The following is a 21,397-nucleotide window of genomic DNA, read 5'->3' on the forward strand; positions in this document are numbered from 1 at the left end:
CACTTTAATAACTTTCTATTCCAAGTTTTGTTTGACTTTGTCAACATTTGTTCTCACAGTACAAACAGGATTCCATCTGACCCTAGACAAAATGTCAAAGTAGCAACAGGCTTGCATTACACTTATGAACTAACATAGGTTGTAACTGTGATATAAGGTTAAAATTAGATTTTATTAGCTGGTTTCATTTGCTGTGAAATTTTGACAGTTGGGGGGGGGGAAATGGCACACCCACCAGTGCCCTGGGCTTACTCCTGGTTCTGTACTCAAGGATCACTAATGGCAGTGCTCAAGGGATCATATGTAGTACTAGGGATTGCAGTGGGATCAGCTACATGCAAAGCAAAGGTCTTGGTCGCTGTACTTTCTCTCCCCTGACAATTTATGGTATATTTTTAATGTTTGCATTGAATCAACTGGCATTCTCATTGCAAGTGAGAATTAGAAATGAAGACCTAAACAATGATATCTCTTCATAACTCAAGTGAGCACCATTACCTATTGAGAAAACTATGTGAAGAGATGAATAGAATCAGCACATGACTGTTTATGATATGCAGTTATGAGATACTGAGAAAAATTCAGGAAACTATTTTAAACCTTGGGGTGGAAAGAAATTATCATCACTGTTCAGACTTTTGGTTGCAGTTAAATATGGGAGTTTTCATTTAATAAACAACCTAATTTCACCTAAATATAAATATGAAGCAATTGGTACAATTTTCAGAATTTACTACCATCCTATAGACAATCTATAGAATCAAGATAGCTTTTCTCTTTTTAGTGTTCATATCTAGGTAAGTTTTCTAAAAGAAAAAGAAAGACCTCCAATATCTTTGTTACTATTTTTTAATAAAAATAACAAAAAATGAATCAAAGGGGACGGAGAGATAGTACAGCAGGTAGAGTGCTTGCTTTGCATGCAGCCAATCCGGGTTTGATCCTCAGCATCCCATGTGTCCCCTAAATAGCCAGGAGTGATCACTGAGTAGAGAGCTGGGAGCAATCCCCGAGCACTGCCAGGTGTGCCCCCCCCCAAAAGAATCATAAATAAGCAAATCAAAAGTGATCATTACCAGTGTTTCCACGTTGAGTCAAATGTTATGTTAGGCCTTTTGCTAAACACTTAATCTTATACTCACTACAATCCTGTCAAGCATTGTTCTTCAATAGGTAAGAAAATCAGGATTCGATGTTTTTTTTTTCTTTTTAATATAAGGTAACATAGGAAGCAACTGGCAGAGCTGAGAGCTAATCATAGACTCAACTCCAAAGTCAATACTGAATCTGTCATACTTACTCTACAGCAGAGACATTGCAAAAAGGGCACCAGTTACTACTGAAGTAGTTTGTTCTTGATTTCCTTGCTTCCTCCCTCCCTCCCTTCTTCCTTTCTCCCTTCCTTCCTTCTTCTCCCCCTCCCTTTTTCCCACCTCTCACCCTTCCTCCTCCTTTCTCCCTCCCTCCCTTTCGTTCCCAGTCCCTTCCCTTCCGCTCCCCTATGCTCCCTTCCCTCCTCTTTCTGGTCACATTCTGTGGTACTCTCAGCTTCTGATTATGCATGGGGATAACTCTTGACGGTGTTTGGGGTATGGTATATAGTGCTGCAGATCAAACTGGGATCAGCAGTGTGCAAAGCAAGCATCTTAACCTCTGTACTATCTTTCCAGTTTATTCTCATTTCTATTTCTTTGGTCTTGACTATGAGTCCATGTCAGCAGAGTCTTTGCTTCTTTGATAACTCTGCTTTCCTAATTCCTACAAAAGCTGTATCAACAAAATGTTCCTAATTGAAAAGGACTGCTGAATTCATCACTTCTATGCCTAAAAGTGCTAGGACACATTATTTTAGTCTTACCTGAAACAAAGGAAACATACATGTTTGAAATGAGCTCATAATTCTTTCCACTGACAGCTTTGTGTGGAATGATTGGACACACACCAATCTAACTGAGCTACAAATAGCTGGGTATTATATAACACTATTTTATAAATACAACTTTCTTTTCAGTCAACTCATGAAAGACAAGAACACTCTATATACCTCATTTGTAGCCTGGTACTACTTTTTTTTTACCATAGGATAAGTAGAACACAAAATGCATGAACTTTGACAATGAAACAGCAACTTTTTTTCCTGATCTATTTCTGATCTAATTTTCTTAGAAAAAAAAAAGATTGGGACAAAACACAAAGAAAGACAAACATCGTAAAATAACTTTTATACAGGATTAGTAGATCTGTTTACATATAAAAAAACAGAAAGGACCTCATTACAGTTAGATTTCACATAAATTACACAGATTGACTTTTTAAAACTACTATTCAACTTCATTTAGTCCCTTTTAGAAATTCATTTGAAGGCACAGTGCATGAAATAAACCAGACTTGAGATGAATGAGTGTTGGGCACCTCATATATATAGAGAGAGCTAACATTGTTCTGGAGCTGGGTAATGTCATTCTGGGAAAAAAATGGAATGCTGATATGCTGATTCATTTGCATTTTTACTTTTATTATTTTTTGTTTTGGGTCACACCTGGCGATGCTCAGGGATTACTCCTGGCAGTACTTGGGAGACCATATGAGAAGCTGGATTGAACCTGGGTCGACCAGGTGGAAGGCAAATGCCCGACCCACTGTACTATTACTCCTGCCCTGAAATGCTGATTTTTAATCAGAGCACAAAAACCCTCTATTACATCACATCTCCAGAAAACCTGTAGCATGGCCAGCACAGGATGTAGCTTGTACATTTGTGTTATGCCATTTAGAAAAGCCATAATCATACATATTTACATAATCTCTATCCAATTTTCTCAAACGGTAGGGTACTCTTCAGATTTCATGATCAGTCAAATAAAAAATCAACTAAGATAATTTCATTTTGGGGGTGGGGCACAACTGGCAATGCTCAGAGCTTACTCCTGGTCCTGCACTTGAGAATTATTCCTGGTGGTGGTTGGGGTACCATATGGGATGCTGGGGATTGAACCTGGGTAGGCTGTGTGTAAGGCAACTACCTGCTGTATTATCGCTCCAGGCCAACTAGGACAATATTCTGAAAGTCAAATGGAGTATTAATTATTCCTAAAAATAGGAGAAAAATCGGTATTTCTTCATGAACTAGAAACCCTAATTCAGATGACATTAACCAAGGGCCCGAAACAACCCTCCCCTCCAGTTCTCTTTAATTAAAACAAATCAGAAATCTGGAGTTATAAAACAGTTGCTAGATATAAACCATTGAACATCAATCATTGTGGAATCTTTCTGTAATAACAATAAAGTTGCTACTACTAAAAACAGTTCCACTCGAGAACCATAATATAGGACATTATTACATCATCCCATAGCCAGAAAGATTGAATACAGCAGGGATAAAACCTGGCACACGTGCACTTCTAGTAATAAGAAGACAGAATGAATTATTTACTGCCAAGAAGAAATGGAAATGGAGGAGCAGGTCACAGTTACTGAGTAACCTGTTGTTAGCTCAGAAACACAGTAAGCTCAGGCATAAGCATTACCTTTTATTTGTAAACTTATAATTAGTTTTAAGCTCAATATCCATTAATTCAATAAGTCCCATTCAGGTGAAAGTTACCAAAGATGAAGCAATCACACTGGGTTCAAATATACATTATGTTTCCATTATGGAGGATGACAGACTCCCAAAATGAATCCCCTCCAATGAGAACTGAAAGCATTCCTTAACTGGACGGGGTTCCAATCACCACCCAAGTAAGTTCAGTAACATACATGAAAACCAATGATCTTCCTTTTAAAATTAACTGAAGTTCGACTTACTGAGCTGCATATTCAGCACACGTGACAAGCAATCACTTAAACATTACCTACTCGATCACTTTGCTTTTATGTAGGAGCTTGGAGGAGAAAAGGCTTACAAACCGATCACAAAAAGGACAACCCAAACAAACAAACAAACAAAATCAACCAACAAAACATGCCTTGTGAATCAAGATAGGCACAACTCAGATTTGGGCAAATTTCTTAATACTGTGATTCTTACTTCCACCACTCTAGGGAAATTAGAAAGTCTCTAGGAGAAACACTGAAAAAATGCATTCCCCATCCCCTATGGCTTCAATGCCTAAAGCAGTTAACGTGATCTATAACGAGAGACCACAAATAAATGACAAAGCAGGGCTGAGAACACAGTAGTCACAATCCCGTATGTACATTCATCTTAATAGCTAACTCAGGTGGAGAAGGCCTTGCTTTAGAGCGCAACACATTATTTTAGAAATTCATTAAAGATTTATAGCAGAATTTGATTTTCCCTCAGCAAAAAATTACTAAGAGAGCTATTTATATATTTATTTATAAAAAAAAATCATACATGCTTAAAAGGCATGACCTCCAGTCACTGATATATAGCTAAAGATAAGGTCAGCTGAAGGGAGAAGTGAATTTAAAAGGCATCCTGTAGTGAAGACCAAGGCTAAGATAGTAAAGGATATCACATCAACTATTTCATTTCTACCTGTAGTATTCCAAACAAGGCCAGTCATGGAGAGACCCCTGGTCAACTCTGCATTCTTAAAAATAAAGCTGTAAAGAACAAATACCACCACAGTATCCTCTAAAAGAATGATTGGGAATTAAATCATATATACCAGGTATGTGTGGCTTTAGCACCTCACAAAATCTCTTCTCTGTGTGTGGTTGGATTAAAGTGGGGTAGCATGGGTTCAAAATTTAGAGCTGTTAATCATAAGATTAATGAAAGAATAGCTTGACCTTCAGCCATCCAGATTTAACACACACAATGACAAATGCCATGATTTCACTATTCTTGCTAAACCAATTTGTTTTTGTTCTTGTGACCCTCCTCCCCCCATTGATGCTCAGAGACTTCCTGGCTCTGTGCTCAGGGGTCCATATGTGGTGCCGGGTATTTGCTCTTAGGGTCGTGGTCATGGACGCTACAGGCAAGGCAAATGCCTTACTTCCTGCACAATACAACTGCCAAATCTTTTTATGAGGACATTTTGGGTACATTCTTTACAGAATTGAGTTGCATAATCTACATGGGTGGTAAACCATTTCCCTGGAAGGCTTTGGGATAATCAACAGCAATGAATATCCAATGGACAGAGAATACAATTTGAAAAGATGAAAGTAAGTTTTTTGATCCCCTGAATTAGTACAAGTTCAGCAGCAACTTGGCCATTACCACATTCAAAGGTATTAAGCCATTATCATTGGTAACACTTATGCTTACAAATAGCATACTTTCCATTGAGAAGCATGATATAACATTCATGAGAAAATGTAAATCTTCAGGTCTTTGCAGTAACCTGACTGGCAGTGAAGATCACACTCTCACCTTTGTTATATCACATGGCAGTCCACAGTTTGCACTTTGTTTAATGGACGAAGCCATATTTAAATGCTTTCACCTCAACATTGAATAAAAAGGTTGACCAAAAAGAGACCATATCAAGTGAAATATCAGGACCAAGAACCCAATCAATTGCAGAGACCTGTTATGAATAAGATTGGCCAAGCTATTTCAGTATCAATATGCTACTACAGGGCACAGACTTGGGCTGAAGCAAGAACTGTTGATAATTTTGTGTTCAAATATAGGCTAAAATGTGTAAGCATGTTTTGTCCACTCTTGATATGGATTCAGTAGGATTCAGATCTTGCAGATCGCTGGGTCATCTGGAAACCATACGCGTACAGCACAGAAAAAGGTTCAAATTTAGCAAATATGAAAGAATCAGGTTTTCCTACAATACACTAGTGCTTCACAGATAAAAGCAGCAGCACCGGTGGGTTTTTACCAAGTGAAAAGATAGGCAACGTGAGTTTTGCTAGGTCTCCCTCTCAGCTCCACTCAAATGGACTCTTTAGATCTTTACAACAAAGTCAGTAAGTTCTCCCTTAAAAATGGGGATATTTAGAACTTTGCTGACCCTTGGAAGAGAGGTAGTGAAATCCTGCGTGGAGCACAGCTCTTAAGTTCTGATCAAGCCCTGGAACAGGCAAAAGCCAAATGCAAAAAAGCCCATTTATTAATTTCCAAATATTATATTTTAAAATCAATTCAGCCTTCATTAAACCTGAATAATAAAAGAGAACTCCAGCTTTTTAATAACTAGAAAAGATACTCTTCAGTTGGTTGAGAAAACCTTGAGTTTTTAAAGCTATGTGTCAGATTCTGATCTCTATCCCTGTCTTAATGTTTATGGATTCTTTTGGCCATTGAAAATAAAGAAAAAAGCTAAAGCCACTAGTAAACGCTCAGTGTAATACAACATCCACTAGTTGGCTTTATGTAGTTATCACATAAGCTTCAAATAGCTCATTTTAAATTAAAAAGAAAAATAAAGTGGCTGTTCCATCTCTGCTGCATAAATAGAAAGCAGATTTTTTTTTTAAAAAAAGGTTTAAGTATTTTAAGGAAGGGAAGTTCAAAACTGCCAGCCAAATTCACAGAGAATAGAAATTTAGCAAGTTAACTTCCCAAAGCTCTTTGAAGAAGCAAGATAGTCTATCTTCTTAACTACAGTTGTCTCCCAAAAGGAACTGTAGTTTTGCTTGGTACTTATGCTGGGAAATACTCAAGGCTGTGATTCAATGTTTGCTAGAATATAATGTTTCTTCTTCAGTGTCCGTTTCATCCTGGAACTCATGGCTTAAGAGGGATTTCTTCGAGCCAGTTGACATCAGGCGAATTTCGTCTTCATATTCATCATGATGCTGCCTGAGCCGATGAAAGCCGTCCTTGTGTCTGTTTGACTTGATTGAGCAGATGCACCAAATAATGCAAGCTGTTAGGATCAATGCCGACATCACGGCACCTGCCAAACAAAACCAGCATGTGAGTCACATTCTACTTTAAGGCTAGAAATAATCAGTTGCCTACAGTGGCACTTTTATAATCTTTGCTTTATTTTTATTTCATGCACTTAAAAAAAATACACCCTTTTATCAGTATAGCAGCAGAATGTGTATGTTGTGTAAAAGTAGAAAGATATAGATAAGCAAAAATACTAATAAGTCATCCCCCAAATCTTCGCATTTCCTTTAACCAAAGATTCATTTTTGAATGGTGCCACCTCCCAGAAGTGCTCAGGGTCCATGCGAGGTCAGGATCAAACTCAGGGTCTTGCACAATTAGACCTATGTTCTACTATTTGAGCTAACTGCCTGGAACCCAGAAATCATTTTCAATAACACTAGTACATATTTTCCCAGCTACTTATGCATGCATGCAGACATAGATACATTGTTCATTTTATCACAATGAAATTAAAGTGTGTTCTGTTACCTTTTATCAATAACTTCTACTTTTTCTTTCCAATAAATTTTCATCTCCTCCAAGCTTCATCAGTGTATAAAGCATTTATATATATAAGGCTGTCTGAAGAAGAGTCTTAATTACAGGGGCCAGAGAGATTGTACAGGGGATAAGCTGTTTGCCTTATACAGAGCCGACTTGGGTTGATCATCAGCACTAAATATGGTCCCTCAAGTCTCACCAGGAGTGACCCCTCAGCACACATCCAGAAGTAAGCCCTAAGTACTGCTGGATATGATGCTCTCCCAATCATTACTACAATAATGATAAAAAAAAAAGACATATATATATATATATATATATATATAATAAACTAATGAGAGCAAGTGGATAGCAGAGCCAGATTTAAACCTTGGCTAAATCCTAGCACTTGTATTTCTAACCACTTAGTGATCTAGTCCTTTTTTTTTTTTTCTTTGAGTGAAGCAAGGCAGTATTTTTTTTCTTTTTGGGTCACACCCAGTGATGCTTAGGGGTCACTCCTGGTTCTGCACTCAGGAATTACTCCTGGCGGTACTCAGGGGACCATATGGGATGCTGGGAATCAAACCTGGGTTGACCATGTGCAAGGCAAACACCCTCTCCGCTGTGCTATGGCTCCAGCCCCGAAAGGCAGTTTTTATTGAATGAAATTTGCTTAGATGTGAGGGGAGAGAAAGAGAACTACATGTTCAAGGGAGAACACGGAACTGAGAGAATAAGTCTGACTCACTTCTTATTTAGTCCATGCTAAGATCTCTAGGCATCCTACAACAGATTCAATGATGTAACCATTTCTCACTTAACTAAGGATCTCTCCTGAACACTAATAAAAGTTATTTTGCATGAAGTTTAAATTGTCTTTAGATATAAACCAAGATTTGAAAAGATACAATAAAGCAAGCATTTATAATTCAATCACGTATTTCTACTCTCTCAGGAATTCGAGTAATATAAGCACTAATTCTGAAGAAAATGAATGATTCATTCCTCTAGGATCTTTAAAAAAGAAAAAAAAGGACAATAAAAGTCAAAGGTACTTATGATTTTCCTATAAAATGAATCACTCATTTAGCCCTCAACTCTCTCTTTTTTTATTTTTTGCTTTTTGGGTCACACCCAGAGATGCTCAAGGGTTATTCCTGGCTCATGCACTCAGGAATTACTCCTGGCAGTGCTCATGGGACCATATGGGATGCTGGGAATCGATATTCAGATATGTGCAAGGCAAATGCCCTACCCGCTGTACTATTGCTCCAGCCCCCAGTTCTCAACTCTTAAGATCATGGCTCTAGGGGCTGCAAATACAGAAAGATTCCTTGTTTTCTCAAGGCTTATATTTCAATGAGAAAAGATGATATAGTAACAAATAAATGATTAAATATATAATGTCACATAATGCTAAGTGCTAGAATAGAAAAAGAGGGTGACTGGTTACTATTTAGTATTCAGAGCAGGAATTTGTACCAAGGTATGGTTTGAGTACAAATCTGAAAGTATGAGGAGGCAAACAGAAGAACACAGGCCAGAATGGAGTCTGGGAAAATTCTGACTAGACAAAGACCCAGAAGTAAAGTGCTGCATTTCGGGTGATTGGGGAGATTTTCCTCTTTCAGTGTGAAATTTCAGAACTGGTTTTAATGTCAGCTGCAGAAAATTTCAATTTCTTTACCTGCTACAGTTACCACAAGCTCCCGTGGCAAACCAAATATCCGATTATCAGTGTCAAAGACTATTACCACAGAACTAGCTGCATCATGATGCACGAAGACCTAGATGGAGAAAGGGCATGGATTAGGGAAAGGTTTACCTAGGGCACCATGCATTCCTGCTCTATTTCTAGAGCTATATACCAAACAAAGGAGATACTCTTTTATTTAAGGCAGTGGTTTTCAACTGCCAGTCGCAGACTGGTGACATCTGCAGATATCAAATGGCTGAAAAAACACTGATCTAATGTATATAAAATGCTATAAAAAATTCCTGTTTGTTATCAAAGGAAGAAGGATAACAAGATGTTATACTAAAGAGATGGTGATGTTTTCATTTTATTCCCTGTAAGCTTTCTATTGTGATTTCAAAAAAAGGGGGAAATTACTATTAATAGTAAGAATTTACAAGATATTATTTGAGTCTCTTACCTGTGAATGTTGTTGCTGATACCCATCAGCTATGGCATTGATGTTATGGACACCTGGGGCTAATAGGATATGGAAGTAACCTCCTTCCTTTGTGTGCACTCTTATACCTTCATTGAGTATAATGACCGCTTTAGAGATTGGTTTTCCAGTCTTATCTTTAACAAATCCATGAACTCCCTTATGAACCTGAAAAACATTGATTATAGTAATCATTGTCTTCCTATGCCAGATTGTCCAGGGCCAATAGCTTGAGACATGACAAAACAACAAAATAAACAACCCTTCCTCTCTCCTCCCCCCAGCAAGACTGGCTATTACTCCTTCTCCACTGTCTTTGTCTTTGTTATCCCATCACAGCTTCAGAGGAATTGATATAGGAGAATAGATAATAAGAGAAAAGAGAATCCTGACTTAGTCAGATACTAAGAGTATTAGAACTGATGCCTGGACCAGTTTACTTTCCACCACAGTACACTGTTCCAGTAACTCTCCGATTTTTAAAGGAAAGTCCCTGCACCATCTTCATAGGACTAAATGACCTTACAGCAAATTCCAGATAAGTGAACAGTATTCAGGCAACATAAAGTGAACAAAACTCTCCTCCTTTCTGTTAATATTTTAAATAAACAATACAGAATTTTGGCAAAATATGGAGATTTTCGGGAACATGCTTTTCTATAAGAGAAAACAACTCACCTCTACCAACATGCTTAGAAGAGATTTTTTATTTTCTGCCCACAAGTTAGGAAGTTGTGCAGCACTGGGAAAGTAGCAGCAGCTGGTGTAGACTGTGATTTCTGGACAGTGGCCATAGGTGACACTATAATCCTGCATAAAAAATTCAAGAACAAATGTAGGAAAATTAGTAAGAGTAAAAGTAAGGATTTGTATATGACACACACACACACACACACACACACACACACACACACATAAAAGAAAATGTAGGTGATCTGAATCAGAAACGGTAGCATTTTACACAAATATGAGCAAGCTGGTGGGTGTTATCATAGTCACGAACATGGCCATGCTTAGGAGAGCCCTTGAGCACCGGGACTCTGTTTGTTTCATTGTTCTTGTGCCACAGTTGTTGGTGCTTGGGGATAACTCCCAGCTCTGGACTCAGCATCTGCTCCTGGCAATGCCCAAGAGGTCAAGGGTGCTGAGATCAAACTTGAGCCTCCTATGGAACTCTTTGGTGCTACCTAATTCATTAGTATCCCTTCAGTGATTCCCATAATACCTGGCAGAAAAATGCTTATTAGGATTTGTTGAATAAATAAATGGACAAATAAGTACATGCAGAGATCCAGATTCCCTTGAATCCCTGGCATTTCATGGTAGTTCTTGAAAGCCTGGATGGGGGAAGCACAAGCCTTCTGATGTCTCAGCTGGAGGCTCTTTCAAGTCTGTTGTTGACAGACCTAATGCCTGCACTATAGCATTAGCCAGGAAAGAGTCAAAACCTCACTTGCCACCTTTCCTCAATTTCAGCTAATGGTTTAACTAAAAAAAAAAACAAACTTCATTTTTAGCTTCATTTTTGAGCTGTCCAGTGGTGCTCAGGCAGACGGTGGCCCTACCTGGGATTGTCAGCACTGCCCAGAAGCCTCCAGAGCTGTATCTAAGTGATGCTGGAGGGATCATGTGGTACTAGGAATCAAACCCAGGTCAGATGCATGTGCTACATGTGCACCCTTATCGCTGTACTATCTCAATGTTTAAAAAATGGTATTTTTCTTGTCGTTCACTTCTTTTGCTCACTACTATTTGTAATTAGCCAAATTCAGTCAATTTCATCTGTATAGTTATCTCTGAAACTTTATTCCTGACTTCACTCTCATGACCTCTGCCCTGTCTAAGCTCTCAGGGTTTTTTGTTTGGGCTATTCCAAATCAGTCTCCCTGCAACATAATGTCTTCTTCCGAACTGCATTACTTAGTTAACATGAACTTTTCCAGAGCACAGCTCACATCATGTCACTGTATCCTTGCTCCAAAACTTCAGAGGTTTCCTATTTCTTCCTAACGCAAAGCACCCAAAGTAGCAAATTCTTTTCACTTTCCTCTTCCATTATACCCCCATAATCTAACCAGAACTGTTGACTTCTGTCCATATTACTTCTGATTTCAACAGTTTTATCCCAAATACTGTCTTTTCTATGAGAAGATAGAGAAATTTCTAAGTATTAGCTTTTAGTTATTTTGGTGGGTTTTTGTGTTTGTTTTTTTTGAGGGGGGGCACACCTGATGCTGTTGTGGACTACTTCAAGCTTGGTGCTTAGGGAGAACATGTGATTACAGGGATGAATTTGGGGCTTCCATATGCAAAGCACATGCTTCAGACTTTTGAACAGAACAAATTTTATACCAGTTACAGAGTTTGTACAATGAGCCAGGGAATATATTTTGTTTATCATTAAAATGGCAAATTTCGGGCTGGGGCGATAGCACAGTGGGCAGGGTGTTTGCCTTGCATGCGGTCGACCTGGGTTCAATTACCAGCATCCCATATGGTCCCCTGAGCACTGCCAAGGATAATTCCTGAGTGCAGAGCCAGGATAATCCCTGTGCATCACCGGGTGTGTCCCAAAAAGCAAAATAAATAAATAAATAAATAAATAAATTTTAAAAAATGGCAAATTTCCTCACATGTAGTAAGTTCTTAATAAGAAAGCAAAGCAGCAGGAATGGGAATGAGCTAAATTCTGTACATGTAAATGGAATGATCAGCTAAAGAACCCCCATAGTAACAATTCTAATGTGAAGAAGAGTAATAATTATAATGATATTAGAAAGAAATTAAAGACCTGAGTGAATAGAAAAAGAAAACACTGTACTTATGGATAGGAGGGCAGCATTGTTAAGAAGCTAGCACAGGGCTGGAGACATAGTTCAACAGGCAGGGGACGTTTGCTTTTGCACATGGCCCACCCAGGCTCAATTCCCAGCACCCCATATGATCCCCTAAATACCATCAGGAGTGATCCCTAAGTGCAGAAGTAAACCCTGAGCACCACTGGGTGTGGCCCCAAAATGAAACAAAACAAAAAAAGTTAGAATAACCTAAAATGGTTTACAGATCAGCACATCTGGATTTAGAACTTAAGATCTGAAACAAAAAATATACACAGGTAAAAATATAGGTCATAAGCTTTCAACATTAGTCTTAGCAATGTCTTTGTGGTGTAGCCACCAACAGCACAGGAAATGAAAGAGAACAAGTGGGACCACATCAAACTCAAAATCTGCACAGTGAAAGAAACATTTTAATGCCATTAAAGCAACCTAGTAGCAGGCAGTGTATTCGCAAACTAACTATTAGACCAGGGGCTAATATGCAAAAATAAGGTGTGAAGAAAAAGGAATTCTCGTGCACTGCTGGTGGGAACAGAAATGGGGACAGCCACTATGGAAAACAGCACAAAGATTCCTTATAGAAATTAAAGATATAATTACCATATGGCCTAGTAATTTCATTTCTGGGTATTTACCTGAAGACTATTAAAAGCTAGTTTACAACAATCATAAAACAATGCTATCAAAAAACAGGGGAAAAGCTGAACAGATCACTGACTACAGACATAAAGATGGCCTACAAAAAAGTGTTCATTATCACTTATCATCAGAAAAATGCAAATCAAAATGACAATGAGATATCATTCACACTTGTGGTAATGGTTTCAAAAAGGCCAGTAACAGCAAGTGTTTGTGAGGATGTGGAGAAAAGCAGCTTTCCTATACTCTTGGTGGTAATAGCCGGGGCTGTGGCTCAATGACAGAGAACATGCCTCACATGCATTAAGTCCTAGGTTTCATCCATGGCAACACACACACACACACACACACACACACACACACACACACACACGGAGTAGTATAACATCACTGGTGGGTACATTAATTGGTTCCACATCTGTGGAAAAAGCAATATGGATGACTCAAATATTAAAAATTTACCATCTGATCCAGCAACTACACTTAGGTATCTATCACAAAAAAATAAAATCTCTAATTAAAAAAGATACATGCATGCCTACATTTATTTTGCACCCAACAATGAATGAGCAGATACAGAAAATGAAGGCTTGGGATCAATCCCTGGCACAGTGTGGTCCCCCAAACACTATTGGGACAGACCCCCAGGCACAGAACTGGGAGTAGCATGGCCAGTGTTCCCCCATCCAAAAAGTGAAAAGAAAGAAAAACAACCCTTTACTGACCTGGTGTTTGCCACAATTCTTGATAGCATCATTTCCCCCTTGTGTTAAATCTCTTGCTTTTTTGTTTTGTATTGGGGCCATGTCAAGCAGAGCTCAGGAGCTGCTCCTGGCTTTGTGCTCCAGCAAGCATATGCTCCAGAATCTCACCTATCTCCTCTGACCTTCTGGCCAAAGCAAAAACCTGTGTGCAATACTGAAAGAAAAGGCCAGATCTGATGATGATACTGAATTTATAGCCATACTACCTCTCAGTGGTCTGAACACATAAATGTTTATCACTATGTAAAGCAAAGGTGATTTCTGATTTAAAAATAGCTACAAAGTTCTTGAAAATTCTAGATCAGTTGACTATGGAAGAAAATTACTTGTCAGAATAATTGTCAATATGAATGAACCTCCCAGTTCTTTAAGTAGATGCTCAAAAGATATTCCACCATAAAAAAAGCCACATCAAGATCAGGTTCCAAGACGCCTAAGAACAGGCCAGTCTAGAGGCAATATGGTAGCTACAGATCAAACCCTCTTATCTAGCACAGTGAAAAGAACCCCAGACTTTCAGCAAACCAACAGGCACAGCACTGCCAGTCACTGAGAGCACAATGAGGCATGGCTGACCTACCTCCTCTTTTAAGACATCCTCTGTTATTGCTGTGCCAGCTCAATGGACAGGTACCACCTTCCAAGATTAAAAAAGAAAACACACATGCGCACACACACATACACATGCACACACGTGGCGCGCATGCAGACATACTGATCCAGCTACAAGAAAAGATGAAATATTGCCTTTCACATCAACACTGATGTAACTTGAAGGGGTTATGCTAAATGACTACAGAAGGAAAATAAATACAGAATGATCTCACTGTTAAGTGGGACACAGAGAAGCAAAAAAAGGAAACAGAAAAAAAAATAAATAAAAGAACTTTCTCCATTTGGGGAGTTGTTCACACCTCACTCTGAGATGTATAATTCTTTTCTTTTACTTTAAGAGGTACCATACCGTTGGCTCTCTCCTACCTGAGAGCATCTCTCTGTCTCCATTATCTCTTCCCCGTTTTTTCCCTTTCTCTGTCCCTCACCCATTCTCCCATCATATTTCACTAAATAAAACTATTTTATTTCTGGGGCAGGGGATAGGAACACCACCCTTGGACTCAGTTCACAGAACTAAGGTTATCAGAGACAGTGGGAGAAAGGGGCCACAGACTGTGGTGGCAGATGTTGGTATTCCAGAGGTAGGGGCAGTGTGGCGATATATTTTGAAGACATGTGAAATTCTTCTCTAACATACAATCAGGTAAATCAAGTTTATCTAAATAAAATTTTAAAGTGGAGAGGGCTGTACACATAAAATTTTACAGTATACAGCAGGGAAGGTGCTTTTCCTGAACTCGGTCAACATGTTAGATCCCCAATACCCTGAATATGGTCCCCTAAGCCCAATTCAGTAGTGATCCCTGAGCACAGAGCCAGGAGTAAGCCCTGAGTAGCATTGGGTGTGGCCCCCCAAACAAAAACAAAACAACAAAGTCACACAAAACTCTACTCTGAGAAGACAGCCACATCTCTAAGTTCAGTGCAGCGCTTACTGACAACAGCCAAGCTATGGGATCCAACTAAGCGGAGGGCTGGAGGGTGAGATAAAACCGATGTGCTATAAGTACATGACAACTCTAAGAAAAAACAAACTCTTGCCTTGGCGATAAACTTACACCATGAGGGGATTATGCTAAATGAAATAAGTTGGAAAAAGAAATATGAATATCATACAATTCCACAATGTATAACATAAGGAAACAAAGCAAACAAATAAGCAAAAAGCAAAAAGGAAACCAACATTTGATGCTAACATGAGAACAATAGCTACCAGAGCTGAGAAGGAGACAAGTAAGGTGGGTCATCCAGTGGTTGGTGGGGGGTGTATACCAGTGATTTCCAAATTTTTACCCAAACAGACCAGCACTGGAAAACCACTGTATGTTAACTGTGTGTTAACCTTGGGGACTGGCAGGAAGTTCTTTGGAATAGCACTGGCCCAGTGGTTGAAATCCACTGGCACATACGCCCAAAACATATTATGCGGAAAATGTTACCACAATTAAAAACTTGCATCAACTTGGAGGGCTCACTCAGGATGGGAGATGCGTGCTGAAAGTAGACGATAGACCGAACAGGATGGCCACTTACTACCTGTATTGCATAACACCCCAAAGGAGAGAAAGTAAAAAGGAATACACCTGCCACAGAGGTGGTGGCGGGCGGTGGGGGGGGGGGGCGTGAGGGATACTAGGAACACTTATAGTGGAGAACGGGCACTGGTGGAGGGATGGTTACTCGATCATTGTATGACTGAAACATAAGCACGAAAGTTTGTAAGTCTGTAGCTGTACCTCACGGTGATTCATTAAAAAACAAAAATAAAAAACTTGCATCAAGGGCTGAAGAGATAGTACAGTGGGTAGGGCATTTGTCTTACATGCGAGTGTCTTGGGTTCAATCCCTGATATCCCAATATGGTCCCGAGCCCAGCCAGGAGTGACCCCTGTGTGCAGAGCCAGGAGTAAGCTTTGAGCGCAGTTGAGTATAGCCCAGAAACAAATAAAAACTTGCATCAAAGGAATGTGAAAAGACAACATACAGGATGGAAGAAATTGCTGGCAAATTAAGCATCTGATAAGGGCTTAGCACCCAAAATAAAGCATTCTTATAACAACAACAAAAGGAAAACAATCAAGTGGGACATTTCTTCAAAGAAAGTTTATAAATGGTTAATAAGCACATGAAAAGATGCTCAGCAGCTGTAGGATAACATGGGGTTTGTCCTTTTAGCCTTGCCTTAGGGAACATAGTTTACCTTAAAGCAATGTCCTTTCTGTATGGACACAGGAAGACAATATTGTGCTTGTAACTTGGGAGTTGATTGACTCCAATAATATTTACTCCTGAGCATCTGCTTTCTCAATTCAGTTGCCCTTAGTTCCTAACACCCCAAAAGCAGGGTCCCAACGAGGGACAGGATGGATCCAGGGCAAGCGGTGAGTTATGTGCTACCCTGGCATCGAAATAGGCCAGGCCAAAGCGCCACAATACTCAACTATAAGTTGACGGCATGATCATGGACAATGCTGTCATGATCCAAAAGTAATGATGAGATTAGGATCCTGCTGGGGTTAGGAAGATTAACCTGGCCTGAGGACTGTGGTCTGGAGATGTCCTCAGGAAAAACCAAACTTTATATCTCTTACTGTGCTATACAGAATAACATTGTTAGAAATATTAGAAGTAGATTTACTGTAACTGTTTAAGCAGATTACTAGCTCACACCCTGACACACCCTTGAGTGGATCTCCTTAGATGAGATTTCCTTAGATGAGATTTTGTTAATCTCCTCAAGAAATGGTCTTACCCTTCTTTGTTGATTTGTTGATGTTAAACCCACCTTTGTGCCACCTCCTTATGTAATTTGCTATATAAACTAAGACTGTGGGGCCGAGGGGGCCCAGATTCAGAAGAAGAGAGAGAGAATGAAATAAACTGATCAAGCAACCAGTTTGGCCTTCTTCCTTCCTTCGCCTGCCTCATCATCGCCATCAACCTCCCCCGGGGTGGGGAAGCGGCGTGAGACTACTGATGAGACTACTGAACGCCGGCAGTGGGAAAGATAGAGCCCCGTATGGTCCCTCTCCTCTTTTGTGTTTTTACACAGCAGCATTAATGATCAAAACTCCAATATGAAGGGTTCTGAGACAGCTCAGTGGCCTGGAGTGACTGTTCTGCATGAGGCTGTTGAGTTCAATCCCCAAGCACTGCCACGTATGGTAAGTGTGGTCCCAACAGTTGTGCCCTTGTTCCAGCAGCTCTGCTGGCTGTGACAAGCAATGTCCAGGCTACATCAGCCTGTGGTGTGCACCAAAGCTGAGTGAAAGCGGTCAGAAACAGAAGGAGAAATACTGTGTGAGTCCACTTACATAAAATAATGAGAATGGGTAAATACAGAGACAGAAAGTAAGTTAGCAATTATCAGAGGCTAGAAGTAACAGGAAATGGAGAATTAATGCTTTTGAGAGCAGAGTTTCTGTTTGTGGCGATGAAAAAGTTTGAGAAATAGGGTGATGAGTACACACACTGTAGCTGAAAAGCAGGGCCACCGAATTGTAAAATGACAAAAAGAGCAGAAAAAGTGATGCTGTCAGTGGTTAATTTAGAGGTCACCGGGTCAAGAGAGTCATGAAGCAGATGCAGCCACCTTCCTGTACTAGTCATCCATCCCCTCCGTCAGCAGTTATAATTCCACCCTCAGGGTATTCTCTAAAGCAGAGTTCTTCAATCTTTCTACACCTGAGACTGGCACTGTCCTGCACAGTGACCCATGGATGGGCAGTTATAATCAAGCTGGTAGATCAGTAGTTCAACCTTTCTAGCCCTGTGGACCCACCGGGCTCCATGAGTAAGGACCACTGCTCAAAATTATACCTTCATGCTGCCCAGGTGACTGTGCCACTCTGCTCCGCGCATTACTCCTCCTGGAATATTCTCATCTGCAAGCAGAAGAGCGAGGTTAGGATCAACAAAACTGTAAGACAAAAGCAGCATTAAACAGTAGCAAATGGCAGGGAACATACCTACCTGATTTATTTGGACAGCTGGGCTGACCCATGTGCATGGAGGGGTGGTTATTTGCATAAAGAGATGCCAAATGCTTCAGAGTCTCTTTGTTTTCCACTACAAAAAGAACAACCCAGTTGGCAAAGAAATCCAAAAGATAAACCCTGTCCCCCATGCCAGTTCAAATTTATGAATACAAAAGTCCTCTTCCACTTCCAGTAAATCTCAGAGCCCATTTAAGTTTATTTAGGAATTTTTGTAATTAGCTACATAGTTCTGTTTAGCCCAGGTTAATAAGATCAAGAACAAACATTATTCTTAAACTAAAAGGTACTAATGATGAATTTACAGAACTGACTACACCACACCAAGATACAAACTTTTCTTGATATGACTTACTACCTTGGGGGCAACAATGGAAGAATTAGAACTCCCTATAAGTTTCAGTGAAAACTACAGAAACTATTTTCATGCCCGAGAGAGATGCCATAAGCAACTCATTAGAGGCACAGTCAGTCAAGATTTCAGGCAGGGAAAGGCAATTCTGAATTACTAATAAAACTAATACTGGTTACCTATGAGTTTCATATAAGTTTCGAATAAGGCAGGTTTGTCATATTGCTCACTTTTATATTCCAAAAATAATTAAATTACATTAATTATTTAAGAAATGCTTGTGGATTGAATTGGTGTAGTAAGAGAGCTATGTTTAATAAAGCTGGATCACCATTAAACTTGACCTTTTTCTTCAAAGTAACTATTTGAACTGTTGATATCTCTGTACAGCATTAGATTGGTAGCTTGCTCATGGAGTATCTTTAAATGCTCGCTATTTGGGAAAAAAATGAGATGGGATAATACCTAAGGGACTCTCCTATTTAAGTTTAGATAGTGCACATGTAAAGTGCCATTCCACATACCTGTTTTTTTTCCTTCTTTTTGGGTCACACCTGGCAATGCTCAGGGGTTATTACTCCTGGCTCTGCACTCAGGAATCACTCCTGGTGGTGCTCAGGGGACCATATGGGATGCTAGGAATTGAACCCGGGTCAGCTGCGTGCAAGGCAAACTCCCTCCCCACTGTGCTATCGCTCCAGCCCCTCCACATACCTGTTTGTACTGGCTTGTCATATGGGTATGTGACCAACACAGAACCACCATCTAAAGCAACAGAAAGACTGAAGTCCTGTTTCTGAATCAAATTTTCAATAATGGCTTTAGTCTCTAGCTGGGAGGCATTACCTGAAAATCAGAAAAGTCAATTAAAAAATATCAACTTTTAAATTTTAGTATGAATAGTTAAGAAATCATTCCTTACTTGAACTAAAGGCAAACTTACACACGATCTATAGACAGGTATTTTATTATACCCTAAGCCACTCTTTTAAGGAAGAAAGATACATTCCAAATGGTAGTTTATCTTCTGCTTTACATACTTCATGATAATATATAAATGTTAGTGACTCTAAGCAAAATTTTATGAACCTATTGAAAAAGCGGGAATGGGCATTTTCTCCTCTAAAGTATAACTTAGGGGGCTGGAAAGATAACAAGAAGTGAAAGGTGCTTGCCTTGCACCCAGCTGACCCTGTCTCCATCACTGGCACCAAATGTGGTCCCCTGAACACCTCAAGGGGTGACCCCTGAGCACAGAAACATGAATGATCCCTGAGCACTGCCAAGGTGTGGTCCAAAAATAAAAAAATAAAATAAAATTTAGGGAATATATAACCAATCTTGAAAATAAAATAAGATTTTCAGAAAGCAGGCTGTTTTTCTAAGCATATTTGCAAGAACAAAAAAATTAGAAATAAACTAAATGTCCATTAGTAAGGAAATGAGTGAAGAGATTATTGGCATGCATGAATTATTGGTAGTTGACTACCATGAATTAAGAATGTTAGAAATCTATAAATACCCATATGTGAAAGTGTCAATGATTTATTTAATACAAACTTTGCAGAAGAGATGTTTATTTGGTTATTTTATATGAGTAAGAAACAGACCCCTTCAAAACAAAATATATATGTAGGTAACATGCATGGGAGAGAGAGAAACATTTCTAGTCAAGGACCCCTCTTCAGATATTCAGTAAAGGGCTTCAGTAAAGAGCCCTTTCCAATATTGTTATTTGCCTAAGAATTTTTCATTTGCAAATTAAATTTGAATTACTTTTACAAATTATAAAGAAGTAATATTCAAAAACTCTGCTTGATGTCTGTGCATGGATATATTATATCCACAATCTCGATAAGAAGTACTCCAAGGCAGTCTGGTGAGCAATGCGGCCGGAGAAATGCTCCGGACCAGAATCCGGGCCAGCAACACCAGGGATCCAGACGGAGGAGGTACAGCTGGTACACCTTCTCCAGATGGAGCCCTGGCGACACTGAGCAGCAACTAACATGGCTCCGGGTTGCGGGACTGGAACACATCCGAGCCGCGCGGCCACTAGCGCGGCCGCGTGACCTTTTCTAAAAACTGAAAACATACAATCTTTTAATGGGAAACCAATTATCAAATGCTTCCTTAGTAGGGCTGTCTTTCTTGGGGGGAAACTCCAACAACAATAGTGAGTTTTGTTTTGCAATATGGAACGTAATCAAGGTAAAGAGAAAATGAAGTGAAATTCATCAGTTATACAGTTGGGGGTGGGGGGCGGGGGGTATACTGGGGATTTTGGTGGTGGAATATGGGCACTGGTGAAGGGATGGTGTTTGAATATTGTATAACTGAGACATAAACCTGAAAACTTTGTAACTTTCCACATGGTGATATAATAAAAATTTAAAAAAAGAGTACTCCATTACTCATCTATAATACAGATACAACCAATCTTCTAACAAAAGATAATGAAATGATCTGCAAGGCACTTGAATGGCCTGAAAATGTGGCTTACTTGTGAAGTCCGTGTCCAGGTCTTTGCCACGAGCATTTGTATGTCCAATCTTTGAAGTACAGTCTTTCTCTTGTGCTCTCTCTCGCCCATCTGGATTTAGAGAAGGGACAATCACAATTCTAGTCCTGTCAACCAACTAGAACAGAAACACAAAGTAATGAGTTTATTAGCTCTACGTGGAATCAAAGGAAACCCTTCCTCACACCTCAGTT

General features: G+C 39.5%; 1 protein-coding gene across 1 annotated transcript in view; it reads right to left on the reverse strand.

Moving 5' to 3' along the window:
• Positions 1-2,207: 2,207 nt before the first annotated feature.
• Positions 2,208-21,397, reverse strand: part of CPD (carboxypeptidase D) — a 73,018-nt gene continuing 53,828 nt past the window's right edge. The window contains exons 14-21 of the mRNA XM_055130924.1: positions 21,186-21,321; positions 19,397-19,528; positions 18,308-18,403; positions 18,155-18,219; positions 10,153-10,284; positions 9,457-9,642; positions 8,988-9,087; positions 2,208-6,836 (exon numbers count right to left, since the gene is read on the reverse strand). Of these exons, the coding sequence (XP_054986899.1) occupies positions 6,610-6,836; positions 8,988-9,087; positions 9,457-9,642; positions 10,153-10,284; positions 18,155-18,219; positions 18,308-18,403; positions 19,397-19,528; positions 21,186-21,321 (1,074 nt within the window). The 3' untranslated portion in view covers positions 2,208-6,609. The remainder of the gene's footprint in view (positions 6,837-8,987; positions 9,088-9,456; positions 9,643-10,152; positions 10,285-18,154; positions 18,220-18,307; positions 18,404-19,396; positions 19,529-21,185; positions 21,322-21,397) is intronic.

Source organism: Sorex araneus, chromosome 3 (assembly GCF_027595985.1).
Source record: "Sorex araneus isolate mSorAra2 chromosome 3, mSorAra2.pri, whole genome shotgun sequence".
Classification (NCBI taxonomy): domain Eukaryota; kingdom Metazoa; phylum Chordata; class Mammalia; order Eulipotyphla; family Soricidae; genus Sorex; species Sorex araneus.